The sequence below is a fragment of the Trichechus manatus genome, unplaced genomic scaffold (genome assembly GCF_000243295.1).
Source record: "Trichechus manatus latirostris isolate Lorelei unplaced genomic scaffold, TriManLat1.0 scaffold00245, whole genome shotgun sequence".
Taxonomy (NCBI): Eukaryota; Metazoa; Chordata; class Mammalia; order Sirenia; family Trichechidae; genus Trichechus; species Trichechus manatus.
In genome coordinates this window covers 2,448,461-2,465,487 of record NW_004444181.1, presented here as the reverse complement: position 1 = coordinate 2,465,487, position 17,027 = coordinate 2,448,461, and the positions used below count along the sequence as shown (strand labels likewise).

General features: G+C 45.0%; 1 protein-coding gene across 1 annotated transcript; it reads left to right on the top strand.

Moving 5' to 3' along the window:
• Positions 1 to 2,923: 2,923 nt before the first annotated feature.
• On the top strand, positions 2,924 to 13,347 carry LOC101340783 (carbonyl reductase [NADPH] 3). The gene is made up of 3 exons (XM_004389451.2): positions 2,924 to 3,304; positions 4,942 to 5,049; positions 12,857 to 13,347. The coding sequence occupies exons 1-3, from the start codon at positions 3,016 to 3,018 to the stop codon at positions 13,291 to 13,293; spliced, it is 834 nt and encodes a 277-aa protein (XP_004389508.1). The 5' UTR covers positions 2,924 to 3,015; the 3' UTR covers positions 13,294 to 13,347.
• The last annotated feature ends 3,680 nt before the right edge of the window (positions 13,348 to 17,027 follow it).

The following is a 17,027-nucleotide window of genomic DNA, read 5'->3' as shown; positions in this document are numbered from 1 at the left end:
AGATCACTGAAGCTAATCCCTCTTGGTTGATGACCTCAAATCTCTAACTCATCAAAGGGAAAATAGACGTCCTTGAGAAAAGCAACCTCAGCTTCTCCAACACACCTGCAACTGGAGCCACACACTCTGCCTTCTCTCTCATTTCAAGAGAAGATGGCCCTACTTCCAAGGTGAATCCCCTGCGTGAGACCTGGATGCCGTGCATTCTCTCCTTCCCATGGATTTTGTTCTTCAGTTATTCCCTTTCTCTCCTTCATCGTTACCCCTCTCTGAGATTATTGCCACTGGCACAAAAACATGCTTTAACATTTGTCTTCCATCTTTTAAATATTTGAAAAAGGATTCAAGTCATAAAAAGTATGTTCTTTGGCCACAATGGAATTAAATTAGAAGTCAGTAATAGATATCTGGTATCACAGATTGAAATTTGTCCCCAAAAAATGTGTATCAATTTGGCTAGCCCATGATTCCCAGTGTCATGTGGTTGTCCACTATTTTGTCATCTGATATGATTTTCCTATGTGTTATAAATCCTGTCTCTATGATGTTAATGAGGCAGGATTAGTGGCAGTTATGTTAATGAGGCAGGACTCAATCTACAAGATTAGGTTGTATCTTGAGTCAATCTATTTTGAGATAAAAAGACAGAAGCAAGCAGGGAGACAGGGGGACCTCATACCACCAAGAAAGCGGTGCCAGGAGAAGAGCACGTCCTTTGGACCTGAGGTTGTTGCACAGAGAAGCTCCTAGACCAAGGGAAGATTGATGACAAAGACCTTCCTCCAGAACCAACAGAAAGAGGAAGCCTTCCCCTGGAGGTGATGGCCTGAATTTGGACTTCTAGCCTCCCAGACTGTGAGAGAATAACTTTCTCTTTGTTAAAGCCATCCAGTTGTAGTATTTCTATTATATCAGCACTAGATAACTAAGACATCTGGGAAGTAAATTTAGAAACTGTATTCGAAAGCTAAAGAGTACACTTCTAAATAAACTTGAGTCAAAAAAGATATCGAAAGGGTAATTAGAAAGTAATTTGACTGAATGAAGTTCAAAACACAACATATAATGTTTGTGGAATGCCACTAAAACAGTACTTAGAGGGAAATTTATAGCACTTAATGCTTGTACTAGAAAAGAAGAAATGACTCAAATCAATGACCTCAGCTTCCACAGTAATAGAAAAAGAGCAAGTGAAACCCAAAGCAGGAGAAAGGAAATGATGATCAGAACAAAAATCAATGAAATCAGAAAGACAACAGAGGAAAAAACAATGAAACCAAAAGCCGATTCCTTGAACTAATCAATAAAATTGATAAGCCTCTGGCCAGAAAAGTAAAAAAAAAACAAAAAATGAAGAACACAAATATACCCATTATCAGGAATGCGAGAGGTGGCATCAGTACAGATATTAAAAAATTTGTTGTTAGCTGCCCTAGAGTCAGTCCCCAACTCATGGAGACCCCATGCACAAAAGAACAAAAGGCTGCCCAGTCCTTTGGTTGTGGATCAAACCATTATGATCCATAGGGTTTTCACTGCCTGATTTTCAGAAGGAGATTTCCAGGCCTTTCTTCCTAGTCCATCTTAGTCTGGATGCTCCGCTAAAAGTTGTTTAGCATCATAGCACCATGCAAGCCTCCACTGACAGATGGGTGGTGACCGCATTTGAGGTGCAATGGCTGGGAATTGAACACAGGCCTCCTGCATGGAAGGTGAGAATTCTGCGATGGAGGACATATTATGAACAGCTTCATGCTAACAGAATGGACAACTTAGATGAAATGTGAAAATTGTTTGAAAAATACAAACTAAGCTCACTCTAGAAGAAATAGACAACCTAAATAGTCCTATACCTTTATTAAAATAAAGTTCCAATAATCTTTATTGGTTGGAGGAAGAAAGAAATACTGGTTGAAACACAGTAGGGGACCACAGGAGCCCTAGCCCACCTTCCTGACCTCAGCAATTGCTTTGACTTGACAAAGAACGTGGAGTCAAGGTGACAGAGGCACAGGAAGCTCAGCCAGCTCCGCTTGGGAAAAGCAGAGTCATGAGATTGCAGCTCTCTTCAAGTCTCTAAGGCACTAATCAAACACACTTGGATTACATGGAAGGATAAAGTGGGTGGGGAGTTCTGTTTTGCACCCACACCATGACACACCTTTGGGACTTCATTTTCAGTTGAGCTTTGTTTGTGGGTACACAGCCCTCATGGAGAGAAGCCGTGTGTGTGTGTGTGTTCACTTATTAACTATGACCTTGGACAAACCTAAAATGTAGACTTAGCACCCATAGGGGTTAGTAAGTATTAAATAACAGCCAACACAGGGCTTAGCATACAGTAAGAGATACATAAACATTCCCTCAAATTTGGAGGCACGATGGTCATCACACAGAGCTATGTACCCAGACCACAGCTGGAAGTCTAATCACAGGACATCTTTTTTCTCTTACCACTCATTTTGAGTTACTCTTAAGGAAGCAAGGGACCTATGTCCAGAGAAGTAGTTACCGTGTCTAAATAACTTCATTGCATCTTAGGAACAAGCAGACATTTGCATTCTGCAGTATACAATGGGCTCACACCCAAGAAATATTACTCAGCACTTGTTTTTCTGCTTCTGGGGTTCTCCCAAAATAGTTTCTTCAGTCCAACTCCCATGAATTTCTAGCCCCTACTGACCCATCGCTGACTGGTTTTGCTTTGGGGGAGGGACACCACTCGACCAGGCAGACCACTGCTCACCTCAGAGGCTGGTTCAAGAAACCAGTGAGCTTGTTTCCGTGCGTCCCAGGGCGCAGTGCGGGGAGGGGTTGGACCAGGAGGGGGCGTTAACGAAACTGTCGGGAACAGATGGCCCCTCCTCTGAAGGGAGGGACCGAGGTCGGGCGTCGGGTGGAGGGGGGCTGATTCTCTAGGAGAAGCAGCCTGGGATCCCAGAACTTAGTTCTGTGCTGGTTCTCAGACTCTGGCCGGCTCTCCGCGCAGGTGCCTCGCGCGCCGGGCACCTGGCCATGTCGTCCTGCAGCCGCGTGGCGCTGGTGACCGGGGCCAACAAGGGCATCGGATTCGCCATTGCGCGCCAGCTCTGCCGGCAGTTCTCGGGGGACGTGGTGCTCACCGCGCGGGACGCGGCTCGGGGCCGGGCGGCCGTGCAGCAGCTGCAGGCCGAGGGCCTAAGCCCGCGCTTCCACCAGCTGGACATCGACGACCTGCAGAGCATCCGCGCCCTGCGCGACTTCCTGCGCCGCGAGTACGGGGGACTAAATGTGCTGGTCAACAACGCAGGCATCGCCTTCAAGTGTAGGTGCGGGGAGACAGGGGTCCCTGGGGAGCTCTGAGGGTTCCAGGCAGGCGCCCTCACCCTCCTGAGTGATCAAGAGGGCAGCTCCCGCCGCTCGGAACACACTCAGCTCTCGCCTACCGAAGGTGGGTTTCGCTCTGTGTGGAGCAGCCGGGGTGGCTCGCTTTTTGAAAGGCGGCCACCCGCCGGGCACAGCGCGCCCCGCCTGTCCCTTGGCTTGTGCGGGCCTGTGAGCGGCCCCCGCTTCCCAGAACTGTCAGCGGCTGCTGTTTGCCAAAAAACCGGACTCCGGGGAGGGGGCCACGCCCTGCTAAGCTCATCAGCTTTCGCACGATGCCAGAAACATTTGCTCTGCGAAGCATCTCCAGACTCACTTTGGGCTTTCGCTTTCCTTGAAAGGGCGCATTCACAGATGCCGGAGGCATCTACTCAGGACAGGAAATGCAGCGCTAAGACATGACTCGCGCTCTCTGGCACATTCGAGTGGACGTCAGACGTTCTTTTATGAAGAGCGTTGATAGGGTCTGGGAAAAAAGGAAGCGAACCTTGGCTCCCTCCCCCAGGGAACTTATGTTTGTTATCCAACGTATAAGTGCGGTTTTAAATAGCATTTTCCTTTGGGGGGAAAATATCAAGATTACTTACTTATTCTAATGGTACTTAATTAAGAAAGCTATTTAACTGCCACGTGCTGGAGGGTACAAAGAAATAAACAGGCCAGCTTCACATATAATCTAGTGTCCAAGAGTCGCGTGCCAGCTTAAGGCAGAACAGAGTAAAGTGAACTATTCTGGAGCGAAAGCCGCCGTCCCCTACGCCCTCACCAACTCCGGGCACTTGCACCTGGCAACTCTGTCCGCGACCTTCCCAGGATCCCACCCGGGAGCAGGACGTAGGTGAGGGATTGGTGGTTAAATATGCTGCTTCCTAGAAGTCAGGTGAGAGTACTGAGGTGAGCTCAGAGCCCTTGCTCCTGGAAGAGCGGGCCTTGGACCAGCAGCATCTGCATCACCTGGAGACTGCCCCACACCTGCTGAATCACAATCTGCATTTTAACAGGACTTGCAGGTGCCTCCTATGCACGTCAAGTCTGAGAAGCAGTGGTCAAAGCCAAGAGTTCTCAAAGTGAGACTCGCAGATCAGTAGCTGCAGCATCACCTGGGACCTAATAGAAAATCTCAAGCCGCAACCTAGACCTGCCAGTTGCAGTGGAGTCGATCCCGACTCACCATGACCCCGTGTGTGTCAGAGTAGAATGTGCTCCACAGGGTTTTCAGTGGCTAATTTATGGGCAGTAGATCACCAGTTCTTTCTTCCAAGGCACATCTGGGTACACTGGAACCTCCAGCTTATCTGTTTGCAGCCGAGCACGTTAACCATTTGCACCATGCAGGGACTCCCACCACTCCCAGACCTGCTGAATCAGAAACTCTGGGTAGGGCTCAGAAAGCTAGGTTTTTAACGGGCCAACCACGTGATTCTGATACAAGCTAATGTTTGAGAACCTGTGACCAGGTGGTTTAAACATTGTTGTAAAGTTGGCTTGTTTTTCTTTACTTTTTACAGGGTAGGATCCACTTGGTCATATGAGTTTCAGGGTGAATATATGACTTTCTCTTTGTTTCCTTTGTGAAAGCTGATGATCCAACGCCCTTTGACATTCAAGCTGAGATGACACTGAAGACAAACTTTTTTGCCACGAGGAATGTCTGCACCGAATTGCTGCCAGTAATAAAACCTCATGGTAAGTCCAGCGAGCATGTGGATTGTCCAGCTGCGTTAGCAAGGAGCAAGCCACAGGAATCACCCTGGGGTGCCTTTTCTCTTTAGGGGAAAAAACATTCTCTGTCTGTCTTTAGTTGTAAAAGATACATGGTCTTGGGATCTATGTCATGAACTCAACACTAGCATGATAGTTGCTGTTAGTTGCCATGGAGTTGGCGCCTACTCACGACAACCCCATGTACAACAGAACAAAACAGTGCCTGGTGCTGTGTCATCTTCACAGTCATGTGCCCAAGTCTATGGTTGCAGTCACTGTGTATTTTGAGTGCCTTCCTATATAGGGGGCTCACCTTCCAGCACTATACCAGACAATATTCTGTTGTGCTCCATAGGGTTTTCACTGGCTAATTTTCAGAAGTAGATCTCCAGGCCTTTCTTCCTAGTCTTTCTTAGTCTGGAAGCTCTGCTGAAACCTGTCCACCATGGGTGACCCTGCTGGTATTTGGAATACCAATGACATAGTTTCCAGAGTCATAGCAACATGCAAAGCCCCACACACAGTACAGCAAACTGACAGTTGGTGGATAGGGAGTTACAAGTCCCAAAAGGCCTCTTGCCTTTGCTCAATCTCAGCGAGTCCTTCTCCAAGGTGATGGGGCAGGAGGTGGCTCTTCTGGGGGCCCAGTGATAGTAGCTGTTCTAACATTATTCCTTTCTTCTCGCACCCAATTTTGTGAAGCTGATTCAGAAAATCTGAGAGAAATTTTTTTAGGAAATATTCTGGCTATGCCCACCCCCCACCCCCAATTGTTCAATACCCATTGCCGTTGAGTCAATACCAACTCATAGTGACCCTGTAGGACAGAGTAGAACTGCCCAATAGGGTTTCCAAGGAGCGGCTGGTGGCTTTCAACTGCCGACCTTTTGGTTAGCAGCCAAGCTCTTAACCACTGTGCCACCAGAGCTCCAGTTATTCAATACATAATTTTTATTAATTTTTCAACAAATATTTCTTGGGTGCCTGCCAGAGGCCAGGTATTATGCTGGGTGCTAGGGACACAGTGGTGAACAGCAGTGGTCAAGAGCAGTCTCATCCATGGGCACAGAATCGAGTGGGGGAGAGGGCCATCCATCAGACTCATACGTGTGAAATTACCACTGTGCTGGGAGGGGGAGGAGAAGGATGACTTCCCTGAGGATTTTCTTTCCCAAGAAGTCAACTGTGGTTCTTAGGAAGAAGTCTGTGGTTCTTACTAGAAGTGCCACCAGCGTTCCAAATGCCAGCATGGTCACCCATGGTGGACAGATTTCAGTGGAGCTTCCAGACTAAGATGTTTCAAATGTTAGTTGCCGTCGAATCAACTCTGACTCATGGTGACCCCATGTGTGCAGAGTAGAACTGTGCTCCGTAGGGTTTTCAAGACCTTTTCGGAAGCAGATGGCCAGGCCTGTCTGGGTGGCAGTTGCCCCTGGGTGGGTTCGAACTACCAACCTTACAGCTAGCAGTCGAGCACTTCACTGTTTGTGTCACCCAGGGCCTCGCTTTTAAAATACCTGATTAATATTCTGAATAAGGATCATCCCTGGATTCAAAAATCTTAAAATCTAAAAAAGCGTATGGTGAAAGTTGCACCCTTACTCCTGCCCCTGATCTGCCCAGTTCCCACCCCAGCCTCTATGGAGAACTCTTCCATTCATTTCTTAGTGGGGAGGGAGCAGAAAAAGTAGCAGGCAGGGCTGCATGTGCCTATTGTAGAACACCTGGAGCCAGGTGTACCAGGGTGGTGAGTGCTCTCGGCCAAGATGGTGGAGATTTTAAATGCAAATCTAAGCAAATATGAATGTATATTCTTTTTTACTTTTTTTCTTACCCAAAGGTGACGATAAGTATAATGCTCACCACCTTGTTTTTTCACTTAATGTATCTGGGGCCCTTTCCAGATCAGAACAGAGAGCCTCTTCATTCTTTTTTGCAACTGTTTTGTATTCCATTGTAGGGGTATCTTACACCAGCTGTCAAGGAGTCTTCTCCCTGGTGCATTTTAGAATTATTTTAGAATCATCGAATTTGAGACCTGCAAGGTGCTGAAGAAATCTTTGTGTTCCCACCCTGACTTTACAGAGAGGGAAATTGAGTCCCAGAGACATGAACACAAACCCCAAACCAAACCCGTTGCCGTACAGTGGATTCCAACTCATAGTGACCCTACAGGACAAAGTAGAACTGCCCCATGGGGTTTCCAAGGCTGTAATCTTTATAGAAGGAACTCTGGTGGCTCAGTGGTTAAAGCAATCAACCATTAACCAAAAGGTCGGCGGTTTGAAACCACCAGCAGCTCCATGGGAGAAAGATTTGGCAGTTTGCTTCCATAGAGATTTACAGCCTTGGAAACCCTATGGGGCAGTTCTACTCTGTCCTACAGGGTCGCTATGAGCTGGAATTGACTTGATGGCAGTGAGTTGGGTGTTCATGTAAGGAGCCCTGGTGGTACAGTGGTTAAGCACTCTGCTGCTAACCAAAAGGCCAGTGGTTCAAACCTACAGGCCACTCTGTGGGAAAAAGATGTGGCAGTCTGCTTCCGTAAAGATTACCAAAACCCACTGCTGTAGTCAATTCCAACTCAAAGCAACCCCGTAGGGTTTCCAAGGCCGTAAATCTCTACGGAAGCAGGTTGCCACATCTTTCTCCCATGGAGGGGCTGGCGGGTTCAAAGTCTGACATTTTGGTTAGCAGCCGAGTGCTTTAACCACTGCGCCACCAGGGCTCCTTACATGAACAAAGCCAGGTAGTAATAGATCTGGAAACAGTATCCAGGTTTTCTGACTTCACCACTCAATCAAATCAGGATAATTAGTTCTATTGAAGTAAAAATGATAGCACCAAATGATTGAAAACCAAGCTATTTTAAAAGATAATGGACACCTCTGGGGGAGGCTGGGGGCTCAGGGATCTACCCAGAACAGGTGAATCACTGTCTTTAATCAGCTTCTGTAACAGGCTCTTTATCAAGTGGTGACTAGGCGGAACCGGATATAATTTGGGAAGTTACCACTTTTAGAATGCAGTGTGCCAGTTTGGGGAAATTCTGACTCAGGCCGTGTGGCAGTGTCTTGAGCCACCTTTTGGTAACTTCAGTATATATGAATAAGGACAACATGGGCCTGAAACACGTAAGTACTCCTTACAGCTCTTAGTTGGTGTAATGGTGATCCTCTGCACAACAGGAGGACTATTGTGATCAGTAGGGTTTTCGCTGGCTGGTTTTCAGAAGTAGATCACCAGGCCTTTCTTCCTAGTCCATGTTAGTCTGGAAGCTCTGCTGAAACCTGTTCAGCATCGTAGCAACACACAAGCCTCGCCTGATAGATGGGTGGTGGTTGCACAAGAGGTGCATTGACCGCAGAATCAAACCCGGGTCTCCCACATGGGAGGTGAGAATTCTACCACTGAACCTCTACGCCCCTTGCTGCTTAAACTCTTCCTAGAAGCCTTCTAAGTTGGGTCACCACTATAATTAGCAACAAAGTGGTCAATCGTTGGCAAGCCTTCCACTTGCTGGATATTAGAGCGGGGTCAGAATCTCATCCTCTAAGCTCTGGGTTATTGCTGATGGTTCCAGACATCAATTTCATTTCCCAAAGCAGGAATCTGATATACACTCATTAAGAATGTTTGTGACTTTTCAATAAACCTCAAGTTTACCTGGGGGGGGGCACAAAATGCTGAGCATCATTGCCTCTTGATTTGTGGGGAGTCACTTTTTCCCATGCAAGACTGATTAGAAAGCTACTCCTTATTTAGTTTTCTAGCATCACTTTAAAGAAAGTTGTTAGCTTGCTTATTTGTTCACAATTGAGTAAATAGATTAATCAACTACCAAGCTAGCAGGGGGAGCAACTTGCCTGCTCTTTTTAGAATGACTGCAGGTTGTTTCAGGACAGGGCGGGGGCCACCTGGACCTCAGCAGAAGGTGATGTCTCAGGGCTGACTAGACACATCTGGCTGTTAAGGCCAAGTGTTCATAGGCCCCTCCGAAACCCCTCCCAGAAGCATACCCTCAGGTCAAAGAGGATACCTCCTCCCCTTGTTAGTTGCTGGGAAGTCAACTCTTCAGAGTAGAACTGTCCATAGAGTTTTCAATACTATGACCTTTTGGAAGCAGATTGCCAGGCCTATCTTCCAAGGCACCTCTGAGTGAGTTTGCACCACCAACCTTTCTGCTAGTAGTGGAGCACTTAGCCATATGTGCCACATGGACTAGTAGGAATATATTTCCGTGAAAGGCAAGGAGTAGCTCCTGTAATTTATTTTTCTTTTCTTTATTCCTTTCTCTTTTAAATGTAATTCCTTGTAGCAGCCAAATGATTGAGACTAAAGCTTTTTAGAAAGTAATGAAGAACACAGCATCACCTATGTAGTATTCCTGGCCAAATTATTAAACTGAATCTAATCATGAGAAAATCAGACAAATCCAAATGGGAAGAAATGCTACAAAATACTGACCTAGAGTCTTCAAAAAGGGCTTTGTCATTGTCAACTGCTATAGATTAAAGTAGACTAAAGAGGACAGCTAAATGCAATGCATGATCTTACATTGGATCGTGGATTAAAACAAACAAAAAACTCCAAAGGGACATTATTGGGACAACTGAGAAAATTGGATATGGACTATCCATCAGATAATAGTTTTGCACAATGATAAATGTCTTAAGTGAGATCACTATTGTGATTATGTAGGGGAACACCCTTTTTACCGTAAATATGCTAAAGTATTTAGGGTGAAGCTTCATGATGTCTGCATCTTAGAGAGAAAGAGCGAGAGAACGAGTGAAAATGTGGCAAAATGTTAACAACTGGTGCAATTAAAACCCATTGCCGTGGAGTCGATCTGACTCATAGCTACCCTATAGGACAGAGTGAACTGCCCCACAGGGTTTCCAAAGAGCACCTGGTGGATTCAAACTGCTGATCTTTTGGTTAGCAGCCGTAGCTCTTAACCACTATGCCACCAGGGTTTCCATTGGTGCAATTAGGTGAAGGGTATATGGGTGTACATTGAACTATTCTTGCAACTTTTCTGTAGGTTTCAAATTTTTCAAAAATTAACAGTTGGGAAAGAAATCCATATTACTATTAATAAAAAAAAGAAAATATTGAAGAGTTGTGGGTACCTGGTAGATGAGTGAGGTGCTACTTTTCAAGGATAGAGGGAAGGTGTCTTCATATGAGGTTGGGGCCCAGTAGAATGTGAAGCACTTCCCTGTCCCCCAGGCAGGTATCTGTGGAGAATACCACTCAGAAAATAAAATAAAATCCAGAGAGATCCAGTTGAAGGCAGAAAATACAGATTCAGAGTAATATTTAAGAAAAGAACTCCAAGACACTGAGCTTCTGCTAAGGTGATGGAAAAATTCTGGAATGGTTAATGGTAGTGGTTGTACACCATGATGAATTTAATTAATGTCACTGAACTGTACAAGTGAAGATTGTAGAAATGGCAAATGTTCTGTTCCCTATATACTTATCACAAAAAGGAAAGAAAGAAAAGGACCCCAAAATTACTGTTTTTTTGATGCTGGGTGAAATGTGTAAACTCAACATGTGTACTGGTTTTGGATGTCCATAAATGCTTCAAATTGTTGTAGTTTTTGGTCTGTATATTTGTTTTTATGGACCCACCTATCTCTTTAAACAAACCAGTTGCCATTGAGTCAACTCTAACTCATGGCAATCCCATGTGTGTCAGAGTAGAGCTGTGCTCCATAGAGTTTTCCATGGCTGATTCTTCAGAAGTAGATTGGCAGGCCTTTCTTCCAAGACACCTCTAGGTAGACTTGAACCTCCAACCTTTTGGTTAGCAGCAGAGCGCATTAACTGTTTGTACCACCCAGGGACTTCAGTTGTCTCTCTTTTTAAAAAAATTTAATGGACTTTTTTTTTTAAATTGTACTTTCGATGAAGGTTTACAGAACAAACTAGTTTCTCATTAAATAGTTAGTACACATATTGTTTTATGACATTGGTTAACAACCCCATAACATGTCAATACTCTCCCTTAAAGACCTTCGGTTCCCTATTACCAGCTTTCCTGTCCCCTCCTGCCTTCTAGTCCTTGCCCCTGGGCTGGTGTGCCCCTTTAGTCTCATTTTGTCCTATGGGCCTATCTAATCTTTGGCTAAAAGGTGAACCTCAGGAGTGACTTTATTATTGAGCTAAAAGGATGTCCAGGGGCCATACTCTCAGGGTTTCTCCAGTCTCTGTCAGGCCAGTAAGTCTGGTCTTTTTTTGAGTTAGAATTTTGTTCTACATTCTTCCCCAGCTCTGTCCGGGACCCTCTGCTGTGATTCCTGTCAGGGCAGTCAGTGGTGGTAGTGGGGCACCATCTAGTTGTACTGGACTCAGTCTGGTGGAGGCCATGGTAGTTGTGGTCTATTAGTCTTTTGGGCTAATCTCCCCCTTGTGTCTTTAATTTTCTTCATTTTCCCTTGCTCTTGAAGGGGTGGGACCAGTGGAGTATCTTAGATGGCCACTCACAGGCTTTTAAGACCCCAGATGCTATTCACCAAGGTAGAATGTAGAACATTTTCTTTATAAACTATGTTATGCCAATTGAGCTAGATGTTCCCCAAGACCATGGTCTCCACAGCCGTCGGCCCAGCAATTCAGTCCCTAAGGGAGTTTGGATGTGTCTATGGAGCTTCCATGACCTTGCCTTGTACAGGGTGTGCTGGCTTCCCCAGTATTGTGTACTGTCTTACCCTTCACCAAAGTTACCACTTATTTATTGTCTATTTAGTGTTCCCTCCTCCACCCCTCCCCTCCCCTCCCTTGTAACCATCAAAGATTATTTGTGTGTAAACCTTTTCATGAGTTTTTATAGTAGATGTCTCATACAATATTTGTCCCTTTGTGATTGACTTATTTCACTCAGCATAATGCCCTCCAGATTCACCCATGTTGTGAGATGCTTTGCAAATTCACCACTGTTCTTTATCATTACATAGTACTCCATTGTGTGTATGTACTATAGTTTGTTTATCCATTCAATAGTAGACTATTTTTTACTGCAGCTTTAGGCTCTCAGAATAATTGTGCAGAAAGTACAGAGAGTGCCCATCTGCCCCCCACCCCACGCAGTCCTCTATTATTAACATCTTGCATTCCTATGGTACATTTGTTACAATTGATGAACCAATGTTGATACTCTTTGTGTTGTACAGTCCTATGGGTTTTCTTTGTATTGTAAAAATATAGATAACACATTTGCCATTTCCATGTTTTTTCATGTGTACAATTCAGTGAGACTACCGATCATGTAGTGCAACCATCACCAAAATCCAATGTCTTACTGTCTCTTTAGTAGCTGTGAATTATTAGTAGTTTATTAACTATGGCCAAAAAAACTTAAATGAAAATCAAAACCATGATGGAGAATCAACCTACTCCACGTGTGCAATTATCCATCACTGAGGGTAGATTTCACCATCCGTCGGAATGTCATACTGGAGTGGCTTGCGTGTTTCTATGATGCTGGCAGGTATGCCGCCAGTATTTCAAATACCAGCAGGGTCACCCGTGGTGGACAGGTTTCAACACAGTGGACAGACTAGGAAGAAAGGCCCGGTGATCTACTTCCAAAAATTATCCAATGAAAATAGGAGTCAAAAAAATGTTAAAATCCCCTGGTTTACAGATTTATGCCTTCTGGAATAATTTTTTATATCAGCAATTAAACCTGAGCCATGACTCTGTTGTGCATGTGGTATGTTCAGCCAGTGATGGTTTATCTGGGACACATTTCTGTACTTTTATTGCTCTGTTTCAGGCCGCGTGGTGAATATCAGTAGTTTAGAGGGTTTAAAAGCTCTGGATAACTGCAGTGAAGACCTGCAGGAGAGGTTCCGATGTGAGATGCTCACGGAGGAGGACCTGGTGGACCTCATGAAGAAGTTTGTGGAGGATACAAAAAATGAAGTGCACGAGAGGGAAGGCTGGCCCAGCTCGGCGTACGGCGTGTCCAAGCTGGGAGTCATGGTCTTATCCCGAATCCAGGCCAGGAATCTGGATGAGAAGAGAAAAGGCGACAGAATTCTGCTGAATACCTGCTGCCCCAGTTGGGTAATGACCTACATGGCTGAGGATTACAGCTCCAGGGCTGCAGAGGAGGTGGTTGAGACTCCTGTCTACTTGGCCCTCCTGCCCCCAGATGCTACTGAGCCTCACGGCCAGATGGTCTGGGACAAAGTTGTCCAGATCTGGTGAATGTCTGCTTTGGAGCTTAATGTTTAATAAATGTCGGTGGAATGAATGAACAAATTCTGATTCCATTTCTCTCCAATAAGGAGTGTCAATTAGAATCTCCCTGTCAGAAAGGTCTCTAGTTCTAGAATCTGAAGCTGAATAATTTTGCTATGCTAAAACTATATATATAGCCCAAGAGGGAAAAGAACATAGGTTCAATGGTTCTCAGATTTTAGAATACATCAGAATCACCTGGAGGGCTTGTTAAAACAGGTTGTTGGGTTCTACCCCCAGTCCCTGGGTGGTGCAAACGGTTAAGCGTTCAACTGCTAACCAAAAGGCTAGAGGTTTGAGTCCACCCAGAAGCACCTCAGAAGAAAAGCCTGGTGATCTACTTCCAAAATATCAGCCATTGAAAACTATGGAGCACAATTCTACTCGGACACATATGAAGTCTCCATGAGTTGGAATTGATTGGAAGGCAACTGGTTTGTGTTTTTTTGTGTGTCTCATCCCCAGAATTTCTGATTCAGTAGGTCTTTGATTGGGCCTGAGAATTAGCATTTCTAACAAGGTCCTGGGTGGCACAGTTTGTGCTTGCTAATAACCTAAAGGTTGGAGGTTTGAATCCACCCAGTGGTGCCACAGAAGAAAGGCCTGGCAATCTGTTTCCATAAAGATTAAAACCAAAAACCAAACCCCTTGCCATCAAGTCAATTCCACGTGTAAAAAAAAACTGGCATAGCGGCGCCTATGAAAATACCTTGTCGGGGGAGGGCATGGCTGGCAAACAAATGTAGAACGTGCATGTTATTTGCATAAGAAGACAGTAGTGACATTGGTTATACAACTCGAAGAATGTAATCATTCTCACCCTCCTTTTCTGAGTTGTTCCTCCCCCATTAACATGAATTCACTGTCCCCTAAGGTTCCTATCTGATCTTTCGAGTTGCTCTTGTCAATTTGATCACATATAGTTCTTAAAAGAGCATAATGCTCAAGGCAGACATTCTTTACTAGTTAAGCTAAACTATTGTTTGGTTTTAAGAAGACTTCAGAGGATATTTTTGGTTTAAGGTTTAAAGATTATCTTGGGAACAGGACAATAGTTTCAGGGGTTGATCTAACCTTCATGGATCCAGGAAGTCTGGAGTCCATGAGAATTTGACATTCTGTTCTGCATTTTCCCCCTTTGATCAGGATTCTTCTTTGGAATCTTTGTTCAAAATGTTCAGTAATGGTAGCTGGGCACCATCCCGTTCTTCTGGTCTCACGGCAAAGCAGGCAGTTGTTCATGGAAGCAATTAGCCACACACTTCATATCCTCCGCCTCCAAGGCTGTAATCTTTATAGAAGCAGACTGCCACATCTTTCTCCCACAGTGCAGCTGGTGGGTTCAAACTGCCGACCTTTTAGTTAACAGCTGAGTGCTTAACTACTGTGTCACCAGGGCTCCTGTCTCAGCCTAGGTTCTCTAGAGAAGAAAACCAGTGACACATATATATATCTATACATATATATACAGAAAGAGAGAGATTTATATCAAGGAAATGGCTCATGCCGTTATAAAGGCTGGAAAGCCCCAAGTCCGTGTGTCAGGCTGGACGCTTCTCCTGACTCATGTAGCTGCAGTGGCTGGTGAACCCAAGATCAGTAGGTCAGACAGCAGACTGCTGGCTCACAGGCTGTGGAGGCTGATGAATCGCAAGATCGGCAGGTAAGCTGCTAGCTCAAGTCCCAAGAACCGGAGGTCAGATGAACAGGAGCCAGCTGCAGGATCCAGAGCAAGCAAAAGCCTGCGAGCTTTGCTAGAAAGTCCACATATATTGGAAACAGGCCACACCCCCAAGGAAACTCCCTTTCAAGTGACCGGCTGCTCATAGCAAATCTCATCAAGGAAATGATTACATTATATCAGATCTCACTATGGAGGTGATTACATCATTACATAGCTGCCAAACTACATTATAACTGCCAAACCACTGAGAATCATGGCCCAGCCAAGCTGACGCACAACCTTAACCATCACAGCTCCTTTTCATAAAGATCATGTCCAAGAAAACCATATGGAGTTCTACTCTGACACATGGGGTCACCATGAGTGAGAATTGACTTGACAGCAATGGATAACAAGTTCCCAGGTGATGCGGGTGCTGCTGGTCCAGCACTTTGAGAACCACTGGTCTAGTGAGTGGTCTTAGGGCTCTGGGGTCAGGCCTCAGCCACTTTCTAGCTGCTTCAAGTTTATTCTAGTTCTTTAGGATGATGATTTATCCTGTTTCCTTAGCTCTGCCATCCTGTTTTGCATCTCATTCTCTTTTATTATACCCAAGCACATTTTAATTGGTTCTTAGACTTGAGTATTATAGCTTGAAGAGCTCTGAGGAATGTCCCTTTTGGAGGGATATGACTTCTTCCATACTGGGTCTTTCATCTAGGTTTTGTATTCTGTATGCCCACCCACTGCCCCTCCCCACAGCATGTTCATGAGGTTGTCATGATGTTTTCCATCTTGTTCATGCTTTTGCAACTTCATCCCATTCTTTTTGCCCCAACATAGGCCGATGTCTTCTTCTGGACCTGTCTGCACCCCTCTGACTTATAGCCCAGGGAGATTCTTCAGATGACTTCTCTTTTATAGTCTCCATGACAGATGGTTCAGGGCTAGAATTCTCAACTTCCCTGAGGGAGACCAGGGTTCAATTCCCAGCCAATGCACTTCACATTCAGCCACCATCCATCCGTCAGTGGAAGCTTGCATGTTGCTATGATGCTGAACAGGTTTCAACAGAGCTTCCAGACTAATATGGACTAGGAGGAAAGGCCTGGCAATATTCTTCCAAAAACCAGCCAGTGAAAACTCTATGGACTACAACAGTCCAATCTGCCACCGATCATGGGGAAGGTACAGTGTTTTGTTCTATTGTTCATGGGTTCACCATGAGTCAGGGGCCGACTCTACCACGCTAACAACAACATGGCAACAGGGTACTCCATGTTTATTACCTTCAGATGGGATTGGTTTTGTACCAGGCCTCCTGGATTCTGGTTATATCCTGTAGAAGACTTGGAGGCCAAAGCATCTTATTAAAGAAGAAATTACTTGCAAAGAAGGCATACAAGGGGAGTCAAGACTTCAGAACGACTGGCTTACCAAACAACAGCAAAAATGCAATAGGCATACAACAGGAAAAAGATACAAAGGGAAAAAAACAACAAAATTACCAAGGTTACCAACTTTGTGATAACATCTTTGTTATGGATTGAATTTTGTCCCCCCAAAATGTGTCAACTTGGCTAGGCCATGATTCTCAATATTGTGATTGTCTACCATTTTGTCATCTGATGTGATTTTCCTGTATGTTGTAAATCCCACCTCTATGATGTTAATGAAGCAGGATTAGAGGCAGTTAAATTAATGAGGCAGGACTCAATTTATAAGATAAGGTCAATCTCTTTTGAGATACAAAAGAGAGAAAGGAACAGAGAGACAGAGAAACCTCCTACCACCAAGAAAGAAGAGACAGGAGCAAGTGCAACCTTTGGACCCAGGGTCCCTGCACAAAGAAGCTCCTAGACCAGGGAAAGATTGATGACAAGGACCTTTCTCCAGAGCCGACAGAGACAGAAAGTCTTCCCCTGGAGCTGGCACCCTGAATTTGGACTTCTAGCCTCCTAGACTGTGAGAGAATAAATTTCTCTTTTTTTTTTTTTTTAAATATTTTATTGTACTTCAGGTGAAGGCTTACAGAACA

Coding starts and splice junctions, on each gene's coding strand:
- LOC101340783 (XM_004389451.2), top strand. CDS start 3,016: ATGTCGTCCTGCAGCCGCGTGGCGCTGGTGACCGGGGCCAACAAGGGC. Junction 3,305..4,941: donor CGCAGGCATCGCCTTCAAGT/GTAGGTGCGGGG, acceptor CCTTTGTGAAAG/CTGATGATCCAACGCCCTTT. Junction 5,050..12,856: donor GCCAGTAATAAAACCTCATG/GTAAGTCCAGCG, acceptor GCTCTGTTTCAG/GCCGCGTGGTGAATATCAGT.